Source organism: Aspergillus brunneoviolaceus (assembly GCF_003184695.1).
Source record: "Aspergillus brunneoviolaceus CBS 621.78 unplaced genomic scaffold BO95scaffold_48, whole genome shotgun sequence".
In the NCBI taxonomy this organism is placed as follows: domain Eukaryota; kingdom Fungi; phylum Ascomycota; class Eurotiomycetes; order Eurotiales; family Aspergillaceae; genus Aspergillus; species Aspergillus brunneoviolaceus.
Window position 1 is genome coordinate 72,374 of NW_020290778.1, and position 18,930 is coordinate 91,303.

Consider the following 18,930-nt stretch of genomic DNA (forward strand, 5'->3'; position numbering starts at 1 on the left):
ACAATAGAATCAAGAATTACTCTACACATTTCAATAAAAAAGAAAAGTGAGAGTATTGGAGAAAAAGAAGAAAAAACTTGATTTATGAACTGTTTCTGCGCCGGAACCTATAGACAAAACTGCCTCACTCACACTCTTTCAACCCCCTGTCTCTTCCAAATCATATCCAACCTCACTCCGGCAAACACCCTCTCACTCATAATCCCTCAAGTACCGACCAGGCAAATCCACATCCCACATCGGTCGCTCCACTACGGCAACCTCAAGGAACCCTTCTCCCGCATCCTCGTTCTCTTCTTCTTCCGATGACGACGATAGCGCATCCCCGCTACCAGCGTGGTAGGTACTACCGCTCCCCAGGGGCACAATACCCAACAGATCACGGTACTTGTAGGTATGCCACCAGCGACGCGCGGGGAGGGTCTTGCTGATAGCGGACCCGTCCTCTGCGCTGCCGGAAGCCAGGACGATCTGCTTGCTCTGGGCGGAGGGCGAGTCGACGACGTCGTGGGCCGCGTTGGCGGCCAGCAGCTTGTCCTGTCGACCGCCGAGCGAGACGCGCTTCATCGGGGTGCTGGTCTCGATGGCCTGGCGCTCGCGACGGAGTCGCGCCAAGGCGACCTCATTCCGGGCAGTGCGCTCCTCTTCGTCTTCTTCGTCCTCGTCCTCGTCCTCGTTGTTGTGGCCACGCGGCCGGGATGCTACCCTTTCTAAAGAGATCTCCTCGGCGTTGTTGTCATCATTACCAACGATCTTGCGCATCTTGGTGCCGAAGAAGATGTCGGATTGGGCGAGGGACATGCGGTCTCCGGCACCGCTGTTGGGTTTCTTGGTGGTGCGGGCGGCGGTCGAGTCATCCTCGGTGGGGTCGCGTTTGCGTTTTTGGTTGTTGTTGTTGTTGTTGGTCGTGGTGAGTTGGGTATTTTGGTTCTTAGTGTTGTTCTTGTTCGGGGTGGAGGTCGTGTTGTTGGTGGAGGTGTTGGTGATGGCAGGGATGTCGGCGGCGGCGGTGAGTTCCTCGGGAGAAGGGAAGTCCTGGTTGAGATCGAACATCCATAGCCAGGAGGTGCCGTAGAGCCAGAGCCGTTCCCGGGTCTTGGACAGATCCCACACGCAGCCCATGGCGCGGTCCTTGACGCCCCGGAACTCGGCGGGGAGGAAGGCCTTGGGGTTGCGGCGCGACCAGTCGGAGAGTTTGCCCTCCGCGGCGTCGAACTCGACGAGCTGGTGTTCGCTCGTCAGAGCCATGAGCCGGGTTTCGCTGCTGCCGCTCTTCGTCTTGTTATCGGCGTCGCCGTTGGTCAGAAGTTTGGTCTTAGCGAGGTTGGCCGGTCGGAAGGAGAGGAGGACAACGCCCGATTTGAGACGCGGGATCGGTGACTCGGCGGCCGCATACTTCCACCGCTCGCCTTCGATGACGGGCGATTCGTCTTCGTCGTCCGAATCCTCGTCGTCGGATCCAGCGCTAGGCTTCTTCTTCGAGGCCGCCTCGTCAGCTTGCTCCAGCACCCAGGTGTCGACACAGCCAGAAAGATCGCCCGAGGCGACAACGTTGCTATCGTGGGAGAACACAACGCAGCGGACCGTTCGCTCGTATTCACCGAGGGTGCCGTGGGAGGCTTTCTCAAAGCGAAGGTGGCGCGAAGCCCGGTTGAGCTTGACAAGCTGGGGCAGGATCTGGGGCTTTTCTTGGGCGGTAGGGGCGGGTTGGATTCGGGCAAGGTAGAGAGCGCTGTTGGGGCGAACGACACAGAGCCACCGGCTGTCGGGAGACACGGTCACCACGCGGGCTCCATCCTCTGCGAGCACTTGGGGCACATCCAACTTCTGGACTCGGAGAGTGCCCTTCTCGTCACCCTTGCGGCGACGCACGGCGAAGACCTTGATAGTAGAATTGGTGGCGACAACCAGAATCTTTCCATCCGCGGATAGCATGGCCGAGGTGATGTTCTCTTCGCCCTGCCATGCTGTTAGACACATAAAACCAGAAGGCTTGGACAAAGAGTCTTCGTTCGTACCTGAATCAAAACCTTGCCAACCAAGCGATGCCGTTGTCCGTCAGGAATCTCATGCGACACGGGGCCACGCAGCATGCGCCAGATGCTAACCTCGCGATCCCAGAAGCTCATGACCAGTCGGGACGAAGGCGATGAAGCAAGCTGGGGTATTTGAGGCAAGCTGGACAGCTTTCTGTGATGTTCCTTGCCGAACTCGCGCAGGGGAAGGACAACAGGGGCAGCGTCGGGTCCTGTTGCTCAATATTAGCCAATCAAGATACATAGCGAACAGAGCGATGGAAGGGGACAAAGCCTACCTCCAGACACGACGATACTAATATCTCTCGTCTCGTAGACAGCAAAGGTTTTGACATCATGCGTATGGTAGCGACGGTGCATGACCTCCACCCAGCGAGCCCTCTTGTCATTCTTCTCCCCATCCTTCTTCCGGTAGACGACCGTCCGCTGGTCGGCACCACCACTGACAACGGTATCTCCATTCGCGCTCACTGCGACATCCAACGTATCCGCCAGATGACCTTGTATCCGCTGGACAAGGGCGTAGTTCTTGGCATCCCAGAAGCGGATCTCACCCGCCGAATCGCCCGACACAATCGTCCCATCCGGGAGACACTTGACAGACCAGACGAGCAGCTCCTTCGTCCCGCCGGCGGGGCCCTTACCGAGCGAGATCGTGCGCAGCAGCTGGCCATTGCGAATATCAAACAGGCGGATCGAGCTGTCCGCATACCCGGCCACAATCGTGTTCCGGTTCTGGAAGGTGACGCTGAGCACGCGCGACCGCTTGGTCGACGGGCGCATCAGCCGCAAGAACTGAAGCTCCCCCTCGGCGGTGGACAGGATCACGATCGACCCATCCGCGCAGCCGGCCGCCAGGTGCTGGCCCGTATACTCGCCTTCGGCGGGGCCGCTGGCCGCTCCCTTCCGCGACGAGGCCTGCCAGCGCGGCTGCGCCGCCAGACACCAGATCTCGCCGTAGTTGCCGCTCGAGTGGCGCAGCGGCCGCCCTTGCTCCAGATCCCACTCCGTCACCGCGGTCGAGTACCCGATGCTGAACAGGCGCAGCTTGCCCGGCAGCTTGGTGCCCTCCGGCCCGGGCTCCTGGGGGTCCTGCGTCCACACCAGGCCCTCGATGCTCCGGTCCTTGCCGCCCCGCAGCACCGTCTCCTGGAACCAGGCGCCGCGCAGCGGGTTCCAGATCTCAATGTCACCGTTGGCGCGTCCGATCGCCAGTCGCAGCGTCGGCACACCCCGGCCGGCGAGTTCGGCGGAAGGGGGGTGCGAGAAGGCGAGCGCATTGATCGCTTGCGGATTGTAGGGGACGAAACGACAGCGGTGGATATCCATGGTTGCGATTTCTTCTTGTTTCCCGGAAGTCTCTTCAAGGGTCGGTCTTTCTTTGCGGTATTGGGGAAGGCCTCGTTCTCAATATGCGCGTTCCTTCCTTCGCGATTCGTATAAAGCCTGCGACGCGGTGTTTCTTTCGTGGCTCGATTTCCGATAGGGGGGGTCGCAGTAGGATTTGAGGAAGACGTAGGATTTCCTTTCTCTCGTTGATGTTATAAAAAACGAAATCTGCCCGGCTCAACTTGTAGAGCCCGACCGCTTAAGCAATCATTTCCGGAAATGGACCGTATGGGGATTCTGTTCTGATTGAAAGGTGGAGGTGAGGTTGATGAGCCGGAGTCGAGACTTTTTTTTTCGCTGGCGGCCCTTTGGGGAAATTTTTGGGATATGATTTTTAGCGCGGCCCGCGGAGGTTCCACCGGCGCCTTTGGGTCACGTGCATCGCTCGCGGTGCCGGAGCTGGGGCACGGTCACTAGCGCTCAGGTACAATGAACTTGGGGAGTAATATAAGAATGAGACTTGCTGAAAGATAGAATGAGCTTGGGGCTCTCTCTATGTGGGGTTTAGGTGATGAAGCTTGCTTGGGTCGTGGTGGATATGTGTGGATATGTTGTGGTGAAGGTAACCGCTATAGACTACCGGAATGAGGTAGACCACTGATGCATCTGGCATTCAGACGATTAGTGAGATTACTATGAGGCATCTTCAAGCTGCATTCTGAGCCAGCATAGTAATTTTGCTGGTCACCCATCGATGTATATCATTCTACATATTGTTGTAGACGGTAGTGAAGGTCCCGTGCTCGCAGGAGTAGGTAAAAGCTTGCTTGCCCGGTTGACTGAAGCGCTTGACACTACATACCGAGATACAGTTGAACTTGCTACCTCCACTATAAAACTCATCGGGTATTTCAAATCAAAGTATGCTTGTCAGATCAAAAAGATGTCGTCGACACGTTGACTGCCCTCACCTTACTCCATACAAAAAGGCTACGCAGGATATCAATAGCTTCACACCTTGTCCAAGTGAGCGTCATGGCAGCAGGCTCCGAAGGGACAATGCAGTCGTGAGCACCTAGTCTGCTGCTGTGGATCATTGCAAGGCCTGGACCCATGCTCACCCGCCCATGCACACGGAATGATGACAAGCATGTATGTCGTCGGAACAAATCAATTGTGGCGGAGGCTTTACAGCAACTTAGTGTCTACCAGCAGGGCCTGAAATGAACATATAGACAGCCATTGAGACTGCATGGGGACGTGGGAGCCATCGAGGGCCGTATCTCTCTTGGGCTAGGAGAATCGACATGGACCGCTCGACATCGATAGGTCCATTCGAGATCGAAGGGCATGCCACGTCAGAGCGAGTATCCGCAGAACGCAATTTGCAGGCACTGGGCTATCGAATGGGGGTGGCAAATGCATTTAGCATCGCAGACTGACAGCACCTGTCCACCAAGCCAGGCTAGGGGGAAGGGGAAGGGGGCGAAAAGGCATCCAAGGCTTATGCACGATGAAAGTGGAGTTAGATATTTGGAAGTCGGAGAGAGGAGTTGGGAAGTGTCACCACCTGGCATCCGTCGCCTTCAACCCGCCGTGGATGAGAAAAGGGGGGAGGAGGGGAAAGACGCAGGTAATGAGAGGCAGCTTGGAAGGGATTACATGCTAAACAGCCATGATCCCTGTAGTCTGACGCCGTCAGCAGCAAGGCACAATGATGATGGTGGGCCTAACTCAATGACCCCGGTGAATTTCTCTTGAATGTTCAGCTGAAGGGTGATTATTAGCGGATGGAATGGCTAGACTACGACTAGTCCACGGTAATCTAGGGTTCTGCTCCTTCTGAGCCAACCCTTCATCTGATTCGATCTGCGGCAATGCGGGGTATTCAGTCCGATGAACACGATCATAGATTCAGACATGATTTGCCGCTGTCGGACTTGCCCAAGCAGGAGCCCGAGCCGCACCACCACCACCACCACCACCACTCCTTCTTTGAAGACAAAGTTGTAAAACCTACCGTCAGTCAACTGAAGACAGTAGACACATCACGGCTCATTGATCCTACCGATCCACGCTCTCTCCCCCTTGAGTCCCATGGCCCAGAAGAATCGTGGCTCGAAGTGAACCTTAAATGCCAGACAAAGATAGGATAATTTCCCGAGCCGCAAAAGGATCTCAAACATACCGAGTACTTGCTTACCTATAGCTCCGCGAGGTGAAACCCCAGGTTCATTGGATGACAAGCGATCTGCTAAGATTCTCGGACCACCATCGAGTACGACCACAGACAAGGCAGAAGGGAAGGAACAAGCGACACACGCCAGTCCTTCTGGTCCTCTTTTCAGAAGGCTTAATCCGTTTCACCACCGTTGCATCGACTGCAGCTTGCAGACCCGTAACATGATACCAATCCTAGGGCAGGTATCATGTCCTTGGGTGTAAGTTTGCTGATTTGGCAAGGCATTTATGCTTCAAATTCGCGCACATTGTAATTCATGACCATGGCACTGCTCGATCCCAGTCGACCTCCCCTAGATGTGATCATCAATACTAACTTACTATCCTGATAGCACGGAGTCGTCGCAATGTATTCCGGCGACTGAAATAGCGTGGTTGACAAGGGTCCATGCAGCGATCGCAATCTCCAACCACTCGACCAGGGAGTTGCTTTCAGGATTGTGGCATAGGCAATCCATCCATTAAGCCATCCGCGATCGCTCTAGGGGCCAGGCCGCTAGAACCGATGTGATCATAGTAGTGCCCGTTATCGCAGGGCGGACAGGCATCAGTCATTCCTCGATCGGGAAGGTGACTGAAGAGGCCCCCGAGGAGCGGGGACCGGTTCCATAAATGGCTAGTACTTGTAATCGGTACAACCCTCAATGATAACAAAGCAAGCGGAATAGAGAAGCAGTTGTCGGGTTCCAAGGATCCGTAAGTGGCACAGGTCTTAGCCAAGCGAAATATCACAGCACCAAAGGATATAGTGTGAGTCGACCGTGAATTGGTGCTGTCTTCCCGGACTAGTGGTAACTTGCAAGGCACGGGAAGGCGGGACGCAGATACAAGGCTTCTTCTGGGGTGGTGTCTGGGCCAGGTTTATCCGGGAGAACCACCAAGGAATAGTCATGCCGCGAAGGGGGAAGAACTGGAACTGGAACTGGAACTGGAACACGCCAAATTGGCAATAGGCGCGAGAGAACGCGATCACCAAATCATGGCGCGTACAAGGGCCTGCACAGCATCTGCGCCAAGCACCACGGATAAGACTTTCACGATTTATGTCATCTCGAAAGCCCCTTAACTTTGTTTTTAGACGTCTCGGGGAGAGATGGTCGCACGACCGCTGGTCCGGAGGGAGGAATTGGCTGTTGATTACTCAACCGATCGATGGAACAGGGGAGAAATAGCTTGAAGCTGAGGAAACGTGGCGTGTCTGCCTTGCACAGGTCCAGTTAGTCAGGAGATTAATCAATCAATGGTCTCTTCCCAGGGGAGATTGAAGGAGGAGAAGGAGGATACAGTGTAGGGAAAAGTGTTCATCGTTACCTATATCATAGAACCACAATTATGGGAATAAGACCCCCTTTAGGGAGTTATGTTGAAATTAAAACACATTGCTCGCAGCCACCAATAACAATCTCCTTTCAATGGCTCATAAAATCCGGACATCAGGCCGGGGCCCCGAAACGTGGGACGCGAGTCAATCAATGACGACATTCGCCTTGGAAGAAGGAAATACGTACTTAACAGAAACGCGTGGGCAAGTATCGATGGTCATTTCCCGTCTCAACTCCACGCGTCTGGGATCTGAGTTTTGTGGGTGTGGGAGGAGGCGGGTACAGGGAGGCATAGAGAAAACAAAATTCGAGTTTTACAAGTCTGCAATAAAATTTGAAGCCATGCGCAGCTATCAATAAGATGATATCAATTGAACCATCCCACCATTGACCGGTCAGTGACTTGACTTCACTTGCCCTTGCTTCATTGCCATTCATTGGCAGAGAGGCCTCCCGTGACCGCTGAATAATACTACCACTACTGACTAAGTAGTCAGCTAATTTAGAGCATTTCGGCTTGGGGTTAAATGTGGAGTCGTTTATTTACACTACTATCGGGCCCGCTCTTCCCATCCTGCGCTAAGCCCCATCGCATCTAGAGCCGGTGTGTGTCTTGTCTTGTATCTTTGATCGTTCACCCGTACAATATGTACCATTTGCCCCGTTGTGTTCGGTATGTAATTGCGACGGGCCCTTACACTGTAATCTGTCTTCGGGTCACATCTGATACCGTTCAGATCTGACAGAAATACCACCGCCTGAGACCCATCCATCCCCGACTGGCTGTCAAACGAGCAAGACTAGGTAAGAACGAGAGTCACAAAAGAGCAGGGCCAACCTGCCCATGGTTGATGCTCTCCGCTGCTTCGGGCGCCGCGAACCAACCTAACCAGAAATAGTTATATTGTCTCGGGCCTCGATGGGCGTTTGTAGAATTTCGCGTCACCGGTTGCCCGGGGATTTCATCCAAATTAGCCAGATCTCGATTCGTCAATCTGATCAATGGCTCCATGGCAAACGTGGATATCACTTCCACCTGTGAAGATTAAGTACAGTGCTCAGTACATACTACAGGATCTCAGGCAATCCATCCTTGCGATGTCTGAATCATATGTTTGCGTTGTGTGCAGTTAATCGTTACCTTTCTCGCACCCCCATGATGTTGGAGGCAAAGAAGAAGTGGACTCTATGACGAAATCAAGACGCCAAACGAATGAAGCTCAGCAAAAGAGAAAACGTCGGACAATCCTATGTTTCGTCCACCACCACAAACTGTATACCGACTTAAGGAATAATTAGGTAAAATCGGCCGGCCGGGTGGATCGTTAAGCGAGTGACGGTACCATAGTACTGGTACGAAGTCAATTGAGGCAAAGTAAGGGCTCAATCGGATGTGATAGATACACCGAAAAGAACGATGAATAGACTAAACTCGTTCACTGCGAATATGTGCTCATTCAGCTAATTCGCAAAGGAAACACTCGTCACACCCCTCCCGCCTGGGTAAGAGTTGATAGTAGTCTTTTAAGTCCATCACAGACCCTCCGTTGAGCCATCGAACAACCAGAGGACTATCAAGATCGACCAGAGGTTATGTATCAAATCATGTCGACAGCGCAATCCAATGTGATACAGACTAGCCCGCGGTTGCTATACATCGAAATTGAAATGTTCTGTGAACCTTCCAGAACATTTCCCAATCCAGCCGGGCTTACCTGACGCGTTCACCAGGCTTTCCCCATCTTCTGGCCTTTTTTTTTTCTTCAACCTCTTTCTTGGCCTCAATTTTTTTTTCTTTCTGCTTCACCTGGCCCACTTCCATCACTCACCGTAACCGTTTGCCTCCCGGGCTACCGCTAGTTTGTGTGTGTGTATTCCCCGACCAACGCCCACTTTGGGTCCTTTCTTGAAGGCCGGTTTTTCGAAGGGTGGATCTCCACTCCGTCGGAACTGCGGGGCTGGCTAGCAGGAAAAAAAAACAGCCTTTTCCTTTCTCTGGTAGTTTAACCTGGAAAGATTTCGCAGTGGCCCCGGGTCGTCGACAAGCACTGTACTTTTCATGTGATGTGCTTGTTCATCAGTGGGTGCTTTCCGATGGATCATGACAGCGATGCTCAGACAATAAGATCTTATGTCGAGGAAAGTTTTCGATTGAGATTTTTCCTTTTTTTTTTTTGCAAGTGAACTCAATTGAGAAATCAATCCTGGTTCCAAGTCCTGGTTCCTTCAGGTAAGGCGAAAAAAAAAATTCCCATGATCCGCAGTGGGCTGGTAAAATTTCATGGAGCCGAATGCGGTGTGTTCAGATGGTACAGGACACTAAAGCTTGGAAATTCACCGATACTGGAACTGTACACAGTGTGCTTCGAAAGAGGTAGAAAGTCATGGGCCGGGGAGCAAATGGCATGACATTCGAAGGCTTTTGACAGCTCTACTAAGGGGGAAGGGGAAAGAGAACAACAAAAGAGAGAAAGATACCTCCGGAGAATGCGTACGTGCACTCTGTATACTCAAACCTAGGATGTACACAAGAGTATTCCAGAACCAAGCTCTTCCCTGATGATATAAGTAAAGATTGATAGTTATGTCAGGCAAAACCTTACGCACCACTGCGCATGCTTTTAGCTACATAATACTTCATGCACAAGACGTCCACCCGCTTCCCTATAAGACGCTCGTTGATGGAGCAAGCAGGCAAGAAAGAAACCATATATACAATACTGTATACTCCGTACAATCGGTAAACTCAGAGAATAAGAATACGGTAGCCCGCCATCACTACCTCCATAACCTCTAGCGCTTGTGGTTTGGAGACGCGTATACAAATTGGGTTTCGGACCAGTTTGATGCGATCCCACAAAATAAAGGATATCCCCAGGAATATGGCCCTTGCGTAGGTGATGGTTTATTGTGTTTGTGATGTTGGTATGAATGGTTACACAAGCTGAATCCCAAGGGAGGCATGGGGGTAACAATCCGTTCGGTGGGTTGGCCTGGCGATCATGGTGTTCATCGATATGCTCAGATGTTGCAGTACAGAGGGACCAGGGATCCCTATCCCTCCAGCCCTCAAGAATGTGTGTTATCTGCGAGTTCACCCAGGATGAAGGTGTTTTGGTCGAGAGAGAAGAGGCGGTTGTAGATCGAACTGAGAGGAGGGAGGACACTGCAGGTACCCAGCAAGGAGCGCGCGCTTACATTCGCCTTGGATTGGATCTATAAGATCTTGAGAATTCTCTCACTCTCGCGCGCGCGCTACACTTCGAGATCGAAGTCGTCTTTGTCAGTCAGTCCCCTTCAGGTCCTTAATCCTCGAAAGGTTCATGCAACATGCTGGGGGAAAGCACCGCGTCATTCCTACATCCGCGGGTCGTCTAGTGAATTGCAATCGGCAGGAATACCCTTGCATAAACAGTGATAAAGAAGTGAGAGTATGCCAACAACATGCATGTCAGGTTCCTCACGGTGGATCGTACCTTTTTTCTTCTTTTCTCTTTCCCACCGGGATCTGTCGGATTTCTGATCCGCTTGACCCCATCGTTTGCCGCGATGCTGAATCATTCGTCGAGAAGCGGCTAAAGCTGAGGGCCGGCGCCCCTATCCCATTCGGTCTGCCGGTACTATATCAGACTGATTGAAATGATAATTTACCGTACGCTTTTCATGACTCCTTATACGAGTATACTGACCAATGTGTAACCTGTAGAATAGATTCTTCTCTGATGAGGGCAGTCATTTCCACGATCGACTATAGACTGTTCAATCTGTTGGAAACAGACACCGAAGCTCCGCGCTACTGAATTCAGCCGCCCTTTTACCCCTGACGACACATTGAAAAGGCTATCTAGAATCTGGAAGGTGAATGGTGTTCTAGAATTTAAATGGTGATGGGCTGATCCTCTAATCATCGACCCGTACACGAGAGTCAATATTAATGCATCAATATGGAGCACCGGGTGTCTAATCTCCGTAGGTACCGAGATGAATTGTGGGCGTTTAAGAGAGAAGCAGAAGATGATGTTTCTATGTTTAGCATTCCATGCTTCCCGCTTCCCTCCCCATGGGAGAAGCACCAGGTTACGTAGGAGAACATGGCGGCTAATTACCACGCACACAATGTAACTATATGCTGCACATGTTATTCAGAATGCCCAACAGGCACGACTCGAAAGGACATTACACAGGTTACTTCCAGATAAGTGAAAAAAGCATACAGGGATGCGATGGTGACTTCTGCTGTCTTTTGTCGGATGAGATTGCCTCCCTCCCCAATCCCGCGTCAGCCTCGAGTGGCTGAGCTGTGCCTTGAGTCGCTGAAAGAGATTGGCAGTTCCACCCGATCTGATATCCACTTCCCTTGATGCAAGTCAATCAGAGCTTATGTTATAGGCAGGGGGACCACGGGTAATTCGTCCACCACCAGCCACTTTTGTCAGCCACTGCCCGCAAACAGACATCGCGGTTCAGGTTGGGCTTGGTGTTGGTTGGGGGAAGCTGAGTTTACAGCTTGTCAGAGACAAAGCTCGAGAGGATGAAATGTTTGGCCGAGGGAATAAAGACGTTCGAGTATACTTTGTGCCCAGTGGCGAGCTTTGCCTACAGTTATGGGGAGGGGGATATACCTCGCGTGCGTTTGAGGCTGTTTAGCAAGGCATCAAAGGGAGCCAGAAAAGATGCGCCATGGTATGGACTTCTCAGCTCACCACAGTTGATGGGCAGAGTAACTTCTTCTCCCTTGCTTCTCTTTGGGATGTACCCGTGGCTGGGGCTGCGGGGATCATCTTCGTGACCAGCGGTCTCAAGTTGACCTAGATTCAACGTGTCGGCGTTTGCCACTGGAGCTCATATCTATACGGGGTTGAACAATAGAAAGAGGGGGATTAAAATCATGGGACGTAGCACTCCATAACAATTGGTGTATATGGTATGCTGGTTGGTCATTGTTCCGGGGCGAAAGTTGATAGAACTTCTTGATGTGGAAGTTTTGATCACAGTATAGTAGATCGGGGGGAGGGTGTGGGGATCGTGTACGGTAGCTTGGGGGAATTCCCTTTGTTGAAGCAACCAGCCTCAGCGACCGGAGGATGATGTGGACATTCTATGGTAGGTTACTGTAGCTTTGATGGGCTATCAGACCTATCCATGAGACACCGGGATTGTTCCCTTGGTAGGGAAACGGACAGACCCCCGGGCAACCGAAGAAGAATCGATGGGAAAGCATAACCCCGCAAGAAGAACAAAAAGAAGGGAAATGAAAGTTCTACAGTTCACTTGCCAACTTCACTAAAACAACAATGAGCCAGAATGGGGACGGGGTATGTGTGTCCATGGAGGAGGAGGTGCTGGTGATCATAGCGATGATGATGACATGGATTGGATCCAACAAACTTATACAAACGGTACTGAAGATAGTTCTGACGACGCCTGGTTTGAGCCCGCGCGCGTGCACTTTATTTCTTGTCAATCCCGAAATTCTCTTCTTCTTGGTTCAATGGGCAGAAATAAAAGAATCTACACCAGTTCTTTCGCTCGTTGTTCTTTTTTGCATTCCATATACCTTGGGATCCGGTAATTCCCCCCCCATTCATCCTCTCATCACAAAACAAAGACATCAATTGGAAAACGATTTGGTCGAGAACACAAGCGGCCGATGGTTGTTCATGTTGATCGGCATTGATAGGCTTCTGAATGAGAGAGAGAGGGGAGGGGGCAGCAATGACGACTGGTCAAGAATGAACCGTAGAGGAAAGACACGACACGACACGACACGTTGTACTGAGATCTAATGGTGAGGAGGACCAGGGCCGTGTCTGGCTTTTGAGCCAGTTAAAAGAATATGGTAGTCGATGACGGCGATAGGTAACAGTGAGAAGTTCTTCCCGTCCTTCTCTGGGACGCGACCGCATGAATTGATTTGGTATGCGTTGTATGTATGGAGCAGGCTTTCTTCCATTACTGTATGTAGCATGATTACTGCCTACATACTGTATGTACTTACGGAGACAACGGGACCATACCGAAGTGAAATGCCAGTTTACGGGGCAGTAAGCAGCTGAAAAGAGGGTGCAAGAAAAAAAAAGAAGAGAAAAAAAAAAAAAAAACTCAGTCGGCTACTCCGCATTGTGGGTAAGCCGAGCGGTCGTCAAATGGCATTACGTTCTTATGAAGTTATGATATACATATGTACTACTTTTGGGCAGGAGGAGGAAAGAGGGTAGATCGATAGGGGAAAGTCGGTCGATTATTCAGTGAGGGGAGAGAGAAATCACATCAATAGTCAAGTCATAGAGGGCGCGGCTATCATACAATAGACAATGCGTGTGTCGCATATGGTAGACCGCTCTCAAGGGAGAACGAACTTCTTTTGGATGGGAATGATTCTGTTGCAGATGCTAGTAGCGCCAAATTAGAAAAAAAATCATTCCATATATGATTGGTTTCAAACTAATTTATCTTGACATTTGACATGGGTTTCAAGGTAGGTCTACTGTAACAAGAAGTTGGTCATCAAGACCGGTTGGAGCATCAAGATGAGAGGCCACGAAGGGAGAAGAGCAGCCGGGGCCAAGGACCGGAGGTGTTCCTGGCCTGAACCAGGGAGGGCAATGGCTGGCGAAGACTGGCTGGTGAGCACGGAGATCACCCCACCCACCAGTCCACCCAAGTCCCAAGGGAGCGCGGGTGCTGGGGAGGGGGAAGGGGGGAGTTGAGGACTGGTTGGTGTTGCAGGCTTAGGCTTATAGTACATGATAGTAGGCGTAGGCTTAGGCTACCTTTAGTGAGGGTGTGGTCCTTTTGGGGAGGCAAAAGGAATGGATGGCAGAGCGTGAGTGCAGTCTAGAAGCCGCCATCAAAGACAGATCATGTATCATCTTCTCTCCATACATACAGACTGCCCAGTATAAACAAAGACACTGCAGAGCATTGGAAGTAAACTCTCCACTTCTCCTCAGCTTGAGCTTGGTTGGCAACGTCAGAAAGACATGCAATTGCATGCTTATCATTATCGAATCGGTCGGTCAATAGGGAGCAAAAACAGCCAAAGAAGAATAATGATTGCACAGTAGCTACTCCGTACCGACTAAGTATCGACTACGAAGTAGTCTACCCCTCATGGACCAAGGCTGGCTCGGGGCTAACAAGAACTCGACCCGGACGGAGCATCCTTACGCGATGGACGGTACTTTACCGTGTTCACCCCAGAGAACCGGCAGAGACAAGAAGAGACAGGCAGACAAGGTATTTGACTTTCACTCATACAGTAAGGGTTGCTGCTAACTTCCTTGTGGCTCAGGCCGCATTGAAGGAGTAGGAGAGAATTGCCCTTAAGACGTCCTACCTAGTATAGTATCTGCATATGAGGGTTCCGGTTTGACCAACCTTTTGGTATGATCCAGTAATTTGCTGCAGCGACTACAGCAGCGCCCGCCGGCGCCCCCCCCCCCCCCCCAACCGACCTCCTTATGTCAGGCCTGTTCCACAACTACACTACTAGTTGGATCTGGATGGAAATTCTACTTGCGCCATACGTTTCACAGAAAACGCGAAGCATTTGGTCAATTTGATACTGAAGGCCAAAAGAAAGGGAATGGGGAGGGGGACATCCATTTCAGTATAACCAGCAAACTGCAACCAGCAACAAACCAAATGTACTGTACGTACAGTACAGACACTAACTACCACAATTCATGGGTCGAGTATGAATTAGAAGGATTGACATTTCCATGGCAAGAGTAAAATCAAGGCCAGCCAGCCAGTCCAGCCAGCCCAGCCCAGTCCACAGCCAACCTTCAACTGTGCCCGGCGGCGGTAAGGAAGAGGAGGAAGAGGTATTGTTGAAACCAGATGAAACCAGAACTGGTCTATCCATACATACTTTACTGTACACTGTACACATACTATACATACAGGACATACTGTACGGGTACCTCAAGCAGCCCGCAGCCCGCCCGTAACCCGCTCTTTGATGATAGTAACTTCCGGGACCTCGGGACACGGTACCAATTACCACGGTCGATACGTGAAAAGCGTCATGGTTTACCATACATCGTGGGCAAGCTAACCTGCAGCGATCCTCTCTCGAGAGACTTCTATCTCCGGGCCACTCGTCCCATCTCTTCTCGTTCTTCTCTTTTCTTTTCTTTCTACTACACCCGTCTGGAGAGAGAGAGAGCAATTCCTCCTCACTTTCCTCTCCTCCTAATTCTTCTTATCTTCACCTCTCCTCCCTTCCTTTCTTCTTCCTCCCTCCTCCTCCGTCGCCCCTTTTCCTGCCATCCCGTCAATCCATTTGGAGAGATCTGAGACTGGTCCCCAGGCCTAAGATCCGGTTGACTGCACTATAACAGTCAACTTCATCTGTCGCCCGTTGCACCAGCTCTCCAGTCGAGCCGTGTCCGTCAGCTCCTGCTTCGACGTCTTCTATCGACGTTTGTTAACTCAAACGGCGAATTCCTTTCCCCCTCCCCCCCACATCTGACATCCGGTGCCTACCCCCGTGACATCGACCGTTGGATTCCCCTGATTTCAGCTCCTGCCGGTTAGAAGAGCGAAGAGAAGGGTTCTTTTCTGTTCTTTTATCCGAAAGCTTTGTGTGTACATGCTTCTATTTTGGTTGTGATTTCCTCAAAGGTGAGGCGTCAAAAATTTTCCTTCTTCCCTCTCTCACTCCCCCCCTCATGCGATTGTCATGGCTGCGTTTGCATCCGATGGCAAGCCCATTGGTGGATGCTCGGATGAATTGTGGCCTCAATCCATTGTGAGCACGGCGAGATGTTCCTGTCGGTGCACGGTCAATACCTCTTGAAGTCGGTTCGTGTCAAGTCAGCAATTGCCCGCAGCGGATCTTCGAAAGTGTCACGTTTCGATCCCACGAGCACTGGACGGTCCAGGCTTGATCCTACTCCTCACACATGCGTCTCATCGATACTATTGAAGATTGGGTTGGATGGATGGGAGAGATGAACTGTGTCTTGGTAGAGGGTGGAGGACAATTGGTCGTTTAGTTAAGACAAGAGAGTCGTGCTGCAGAGGTTGAAGGGCCAGATTTACCCCCTCTGGGAGTGAACTTCAGTCAATTCAACTTGATGCTGGCCGGACGAGAAACGAGTTGGTCTATCAACTCGGTCCGAAATTAAGGGTTGCTCATGTGCTTGCGTGGGAATGTATAGGCCCTTTCCCGCATACTTGGAGGGGACGATCTCAAGCCTTCGACGACGCCGAGATATCCAAGCAATCTTACCACTGCAATTCTACATCGCAATCATGACAAGCAAACAAAGGCATTGTTTGAATCTGACGGCTAACTTGTTACTTTCTCCTTGCTAGGAAACAATTGTCTTTTCTTGATTAATTTTCGCTTTGGGCCTCGATATAGCCTCACTCCTTTCAATGTGGATTTTGGCTTTCTAGCGCTTTTCGCATCTCACAACTTCATTCTTGTCCTGCACAAAAACGTTCGAAAGGATACTGGATTGCCGACTGTACGTTGTGATCATTCTCATTGCACCTCGATTCCCCCCCCTGACGATCTCCCCACCCCTTCACAGGGTTCGTGCCTGTACTCCTGTTTCCACATTCCGGAGTGCCCATAGGCTTGCCAGTCCAAGAACCGGTTCCTAGGGCGAAGGCGTTCAGTCGCACTTCGTCTTTTGAATTGGCATCCTCCAGAGTTCATCTCGCCGGATCATTCTTGCGTCTTGGCCCTGCCTAGATGCCAGACACGCCTTCACGGTAAGGGTTGCATCGTGCCCTCTGCCCGAAGGCCTTCTATCTGGGTTAGTACCTTTTTATCCCCAGGGAGTCCCCCTTTTCACCCTCGACCTTTCTCTCTCTTCTTCCCTCCTTGGGCCTTCCTTTCCCAACTACAAGCCTTTCTTTAACATCTTATATTTCCTTTTACTTCTCTTTTTTTTGCATCACACACTCTTTTTCACCCTCCCGTCGTTCTTTTTCATTATCTCTCTTTTCTAATCCTAATATCACGTATACTAATTTTAACTTCATCTAGCTCCGGCCACTCGAAAAAGGCTTTCCACCAGCTGTCTGGCTATCCTTTCCCTTTCCAGTACTCGGACTATCGTCATCTTGCTGGACACTTTCTAATATTTCCAACTAATTCCGTTCATTAATCCCCACACCTAATTCGACGACTGTCACTCTCTGAACTCCGTCGTTCCCTGATAGACAAGACCATCTATCAGATCCACTCTTTACACTAATCATTCGGATCGTTATAATCACCACCAGTCCGACAATATGGCCTATCAAAAGCGTCCTGCCTCTAGCTATCAGCCTTGCGATACCTTCTTTGTGGAGTCGTATGACGACTTCCCGGCCCCTCGCATGGAACCAAAGGAGCATGCGAGACTGATTGCCCGAGAGCGTCAGTATGCCATTGCGGATGAACTTTCCAAGATCACCAGCGAAGAGTTCCGTGATGACATTCTGGCGCACATGCTGGACATGGATGTCAGTTGTCACTTGACTGGTTGTGAAACGATTGTGGCTAATCTTGACCTTTAACAGACCGCCACCCTCCCTGACGTTGAGTCGATCGATATCCAAACCGAGATTCAATGGTTCATGCGTCCCTACCTGCTCGATTTCCTGATTGAAGCCCATACCGCCTTTCAGCTGCTGCCGTCTACTCTCTTCCTGACCATTAACTTGCTCGACCGATACTGCTCGAAACGTGTCGTCTACAAGAGACACTACCAATTAGTCGGGTGTGCGGCTTTGCTCATTGCTGCCAAGTATGGTGACAAGAAGGATCGTGTTCCGACCATCAAGGAGCTCAAGTCGATGTGCTGCTCGCTTTACGACGATGACATGTTCATCCAGATGGAGTGGCATGTGCTGCAGACTTTGGGCTGGACTATCGGTCATCCCACGGTCGACAACTTCCTGCAAATGGCTGTCATGGATTGCCCTTATGACGCAGAGGTTGAGCACCTGTCTCTCTACATCGCGGAAATCTCCCTGTTCCATCGGGAATTTGTCTCCAAGCCTTCGTCCGATCTAGCCAGAGCCTCCTTGGCTCTTGCACGGTGCATCTTGAACCGAACTCAGCCTCGTCACACTGAGTGGGCTTCTCAATACGACTCAATGACACTAGTGGGATTGTCTCAGCAACTACACCAGCCCTCGCAGGTGCTCTCTAGGAAATACTCGTCGGCCCACTACTCGCGGGTGTCGAAGATCCTGGAGCAATTCCTCGCCCGCCAGGCCTCCGTCGCGAGCTACACGCCCCCTAGCCCGCCCTCCGATGTTGTTCCGGCCGAGTCTAAACCCTATGAAGGAGAGATTGGTCTTGCTACGCCCCAGAAGGCCCCGCAATCATCCACTATGGCTCACGGCTACATCACACCGCCAATTACTCCTGAAAACGAAGTCTTCGCCAACGGTGGTAATCCCACCTTTGCCAAAGGAGTAGCTGGCACTAGTGCCTGCTCACCGTCACCCACCCCCTCCCCTAGTGTACCATACACCAATGCTCCCAGCTACGCGCAGGAGGCTACATATCAACAACAATATCTCCAGCCTCAAATGTCTTTCAGCACCGGCTACTGAAGTTGACCTGGCTGAAAGCAATCTCCGTCGATAGTATATCATCACCTCGCTCGATACCTAGAATCAATGTGCCTTGCGCCTTGTGCCATATTTGCCGTCTCTGGTTCACGATCTACCCTCGATCCGACCACAATCAATCTGCTGAGAAGGATTGTCGTTATTTCATTATCCCCCTCCACTATCCTCTTCCTTTGTTCCGTGTCCAAAAAATTGCATACCCATCCTTCGATTCGCATACCATCTCTTGGGTCTCCCAAGTTGCATCTAGCTCGTTTGTCATCCTCTTCTATAACTAGCATTGCAAGCGCGAGCTGTTGAAATTTATTTGCATTTCACTGTGTTTTCTTTCTATTCCCCGCCTCGAAGACCCAGTTCAGCAACGCAGATCATTGATTCTCTGCGGTTGCGGGGCTCGACGCTGTTGTGCTTTT

General features: G+C 51.3%; 3 protein-coding genes across 3 annotated transcripts; 2 read left to right on the forward strand and 1 right to left on the reverse strand.

Annotated features, from left to right (window-relative positions):
- Positions 1-89: 89 nt before the first annotated feature.
- ura7 (small subunit rRNA maturation protein UTP4) lies at positions 90-3,717 on the reverse strand. Its single transcript, XM_025590297.1, has 3 exons — positions 2,315-3,717; positions 2,019-2,248; positions 90-1,959 (listed from the first exon to the last, which is right to left on the reverse strand). The coding sequence occupies exons 1-3, from the start codon at positions 3,363-3,365 to the stop codon at positions 193-195; spliced, it is 3,048 nt and encodes a 1,015-aa protein (XP_025440527.1). The 5' UTR covers positions 3,366-3,717; the 3' UTR covers positions 90-192.
- Positions 3,718-4,521: 804 nt separating this feature from the next.
- On the forward strand, positions 4,522-5,333 carry BO95DRAFT_189186 (uncharacterized protein). The gene has a single exon (XM_025580936.1). It carries the CDS (start codon positions 4,716-4,718, stop codon positions 5,124-5,126), a length of 411 nt encoding a protein of 136 aa, XP_025440528.1. The 5' UTR covers positions 4,522-4,715; the 3' UTR covers positions 5,127-5,333.
- An 11,562-nt stretch (positions 5,334-16,895) lies between these two features.
- BO95DRAFT_189278 (G1/S-specific cyclin) lies at positions 16,896-18,520 on the forward strand. The gene is made up of 2 exons (XM_025580937.1): positions 16,896-17,398; positions 17,456-18,520. Exons 1-2 carry the CDS (start codon positions 17,186-17,188, stop codon positions 18,497-18,499), a joined length of 1,257 nt encoding a protein of 418 aa, XP_025440529.1. The 5' UTR covers positions 16,896-17,185; the 3' UTR covers positions 18,500-18,520.
- The last annotated feature ends 410 nt before the right edge of the window (positions 18,521-18,930 follow it).

Coding starts and splice junctions, on each gene's coding strand:
- ura7 (XM_025590297.1), bottom strand. CDS start 3,365: ATGGATATCCACCGCTGTCGTTTCGTCCCCTACAATCCGCAAGCGATC. Junction 2,249..2,314: donor TAGTATCGTCGTGTCTGGAG/GTAGGCTTTGTC, acceptor ATTGAGCAACAG/GACCCGACGCTGCCCCTGTT. Junction 1,960..2,018: donor TTGGCAAGGTTTTGATTCAG/GTACGAACGAAG, acceptor ACAGCATGGCAG/GGCGAAGAGAACATCACCTC.
- BO95DRAFT_189186 (XM_025580936.1), top strand. CDS start 4,716: ATGCCACGTCAGAGCGAGTATCCGCAGAACGCAATTTGCAGGCACTGG.
- BO95DRAFT_189278 (XM_025580937.1), top strand. CDS start 17,186: ATGGCCTATCAAAAGCGTCCTGCCTCTAGCTATCAGCCTTGCGATACC. Junction 17,399..17,455: donor CGCACATGCTGGACATGGAT/GTCAGTTGTCAC, acceptor GACCTTTAACAG/ACCGCCACCCTCCCTGACGT.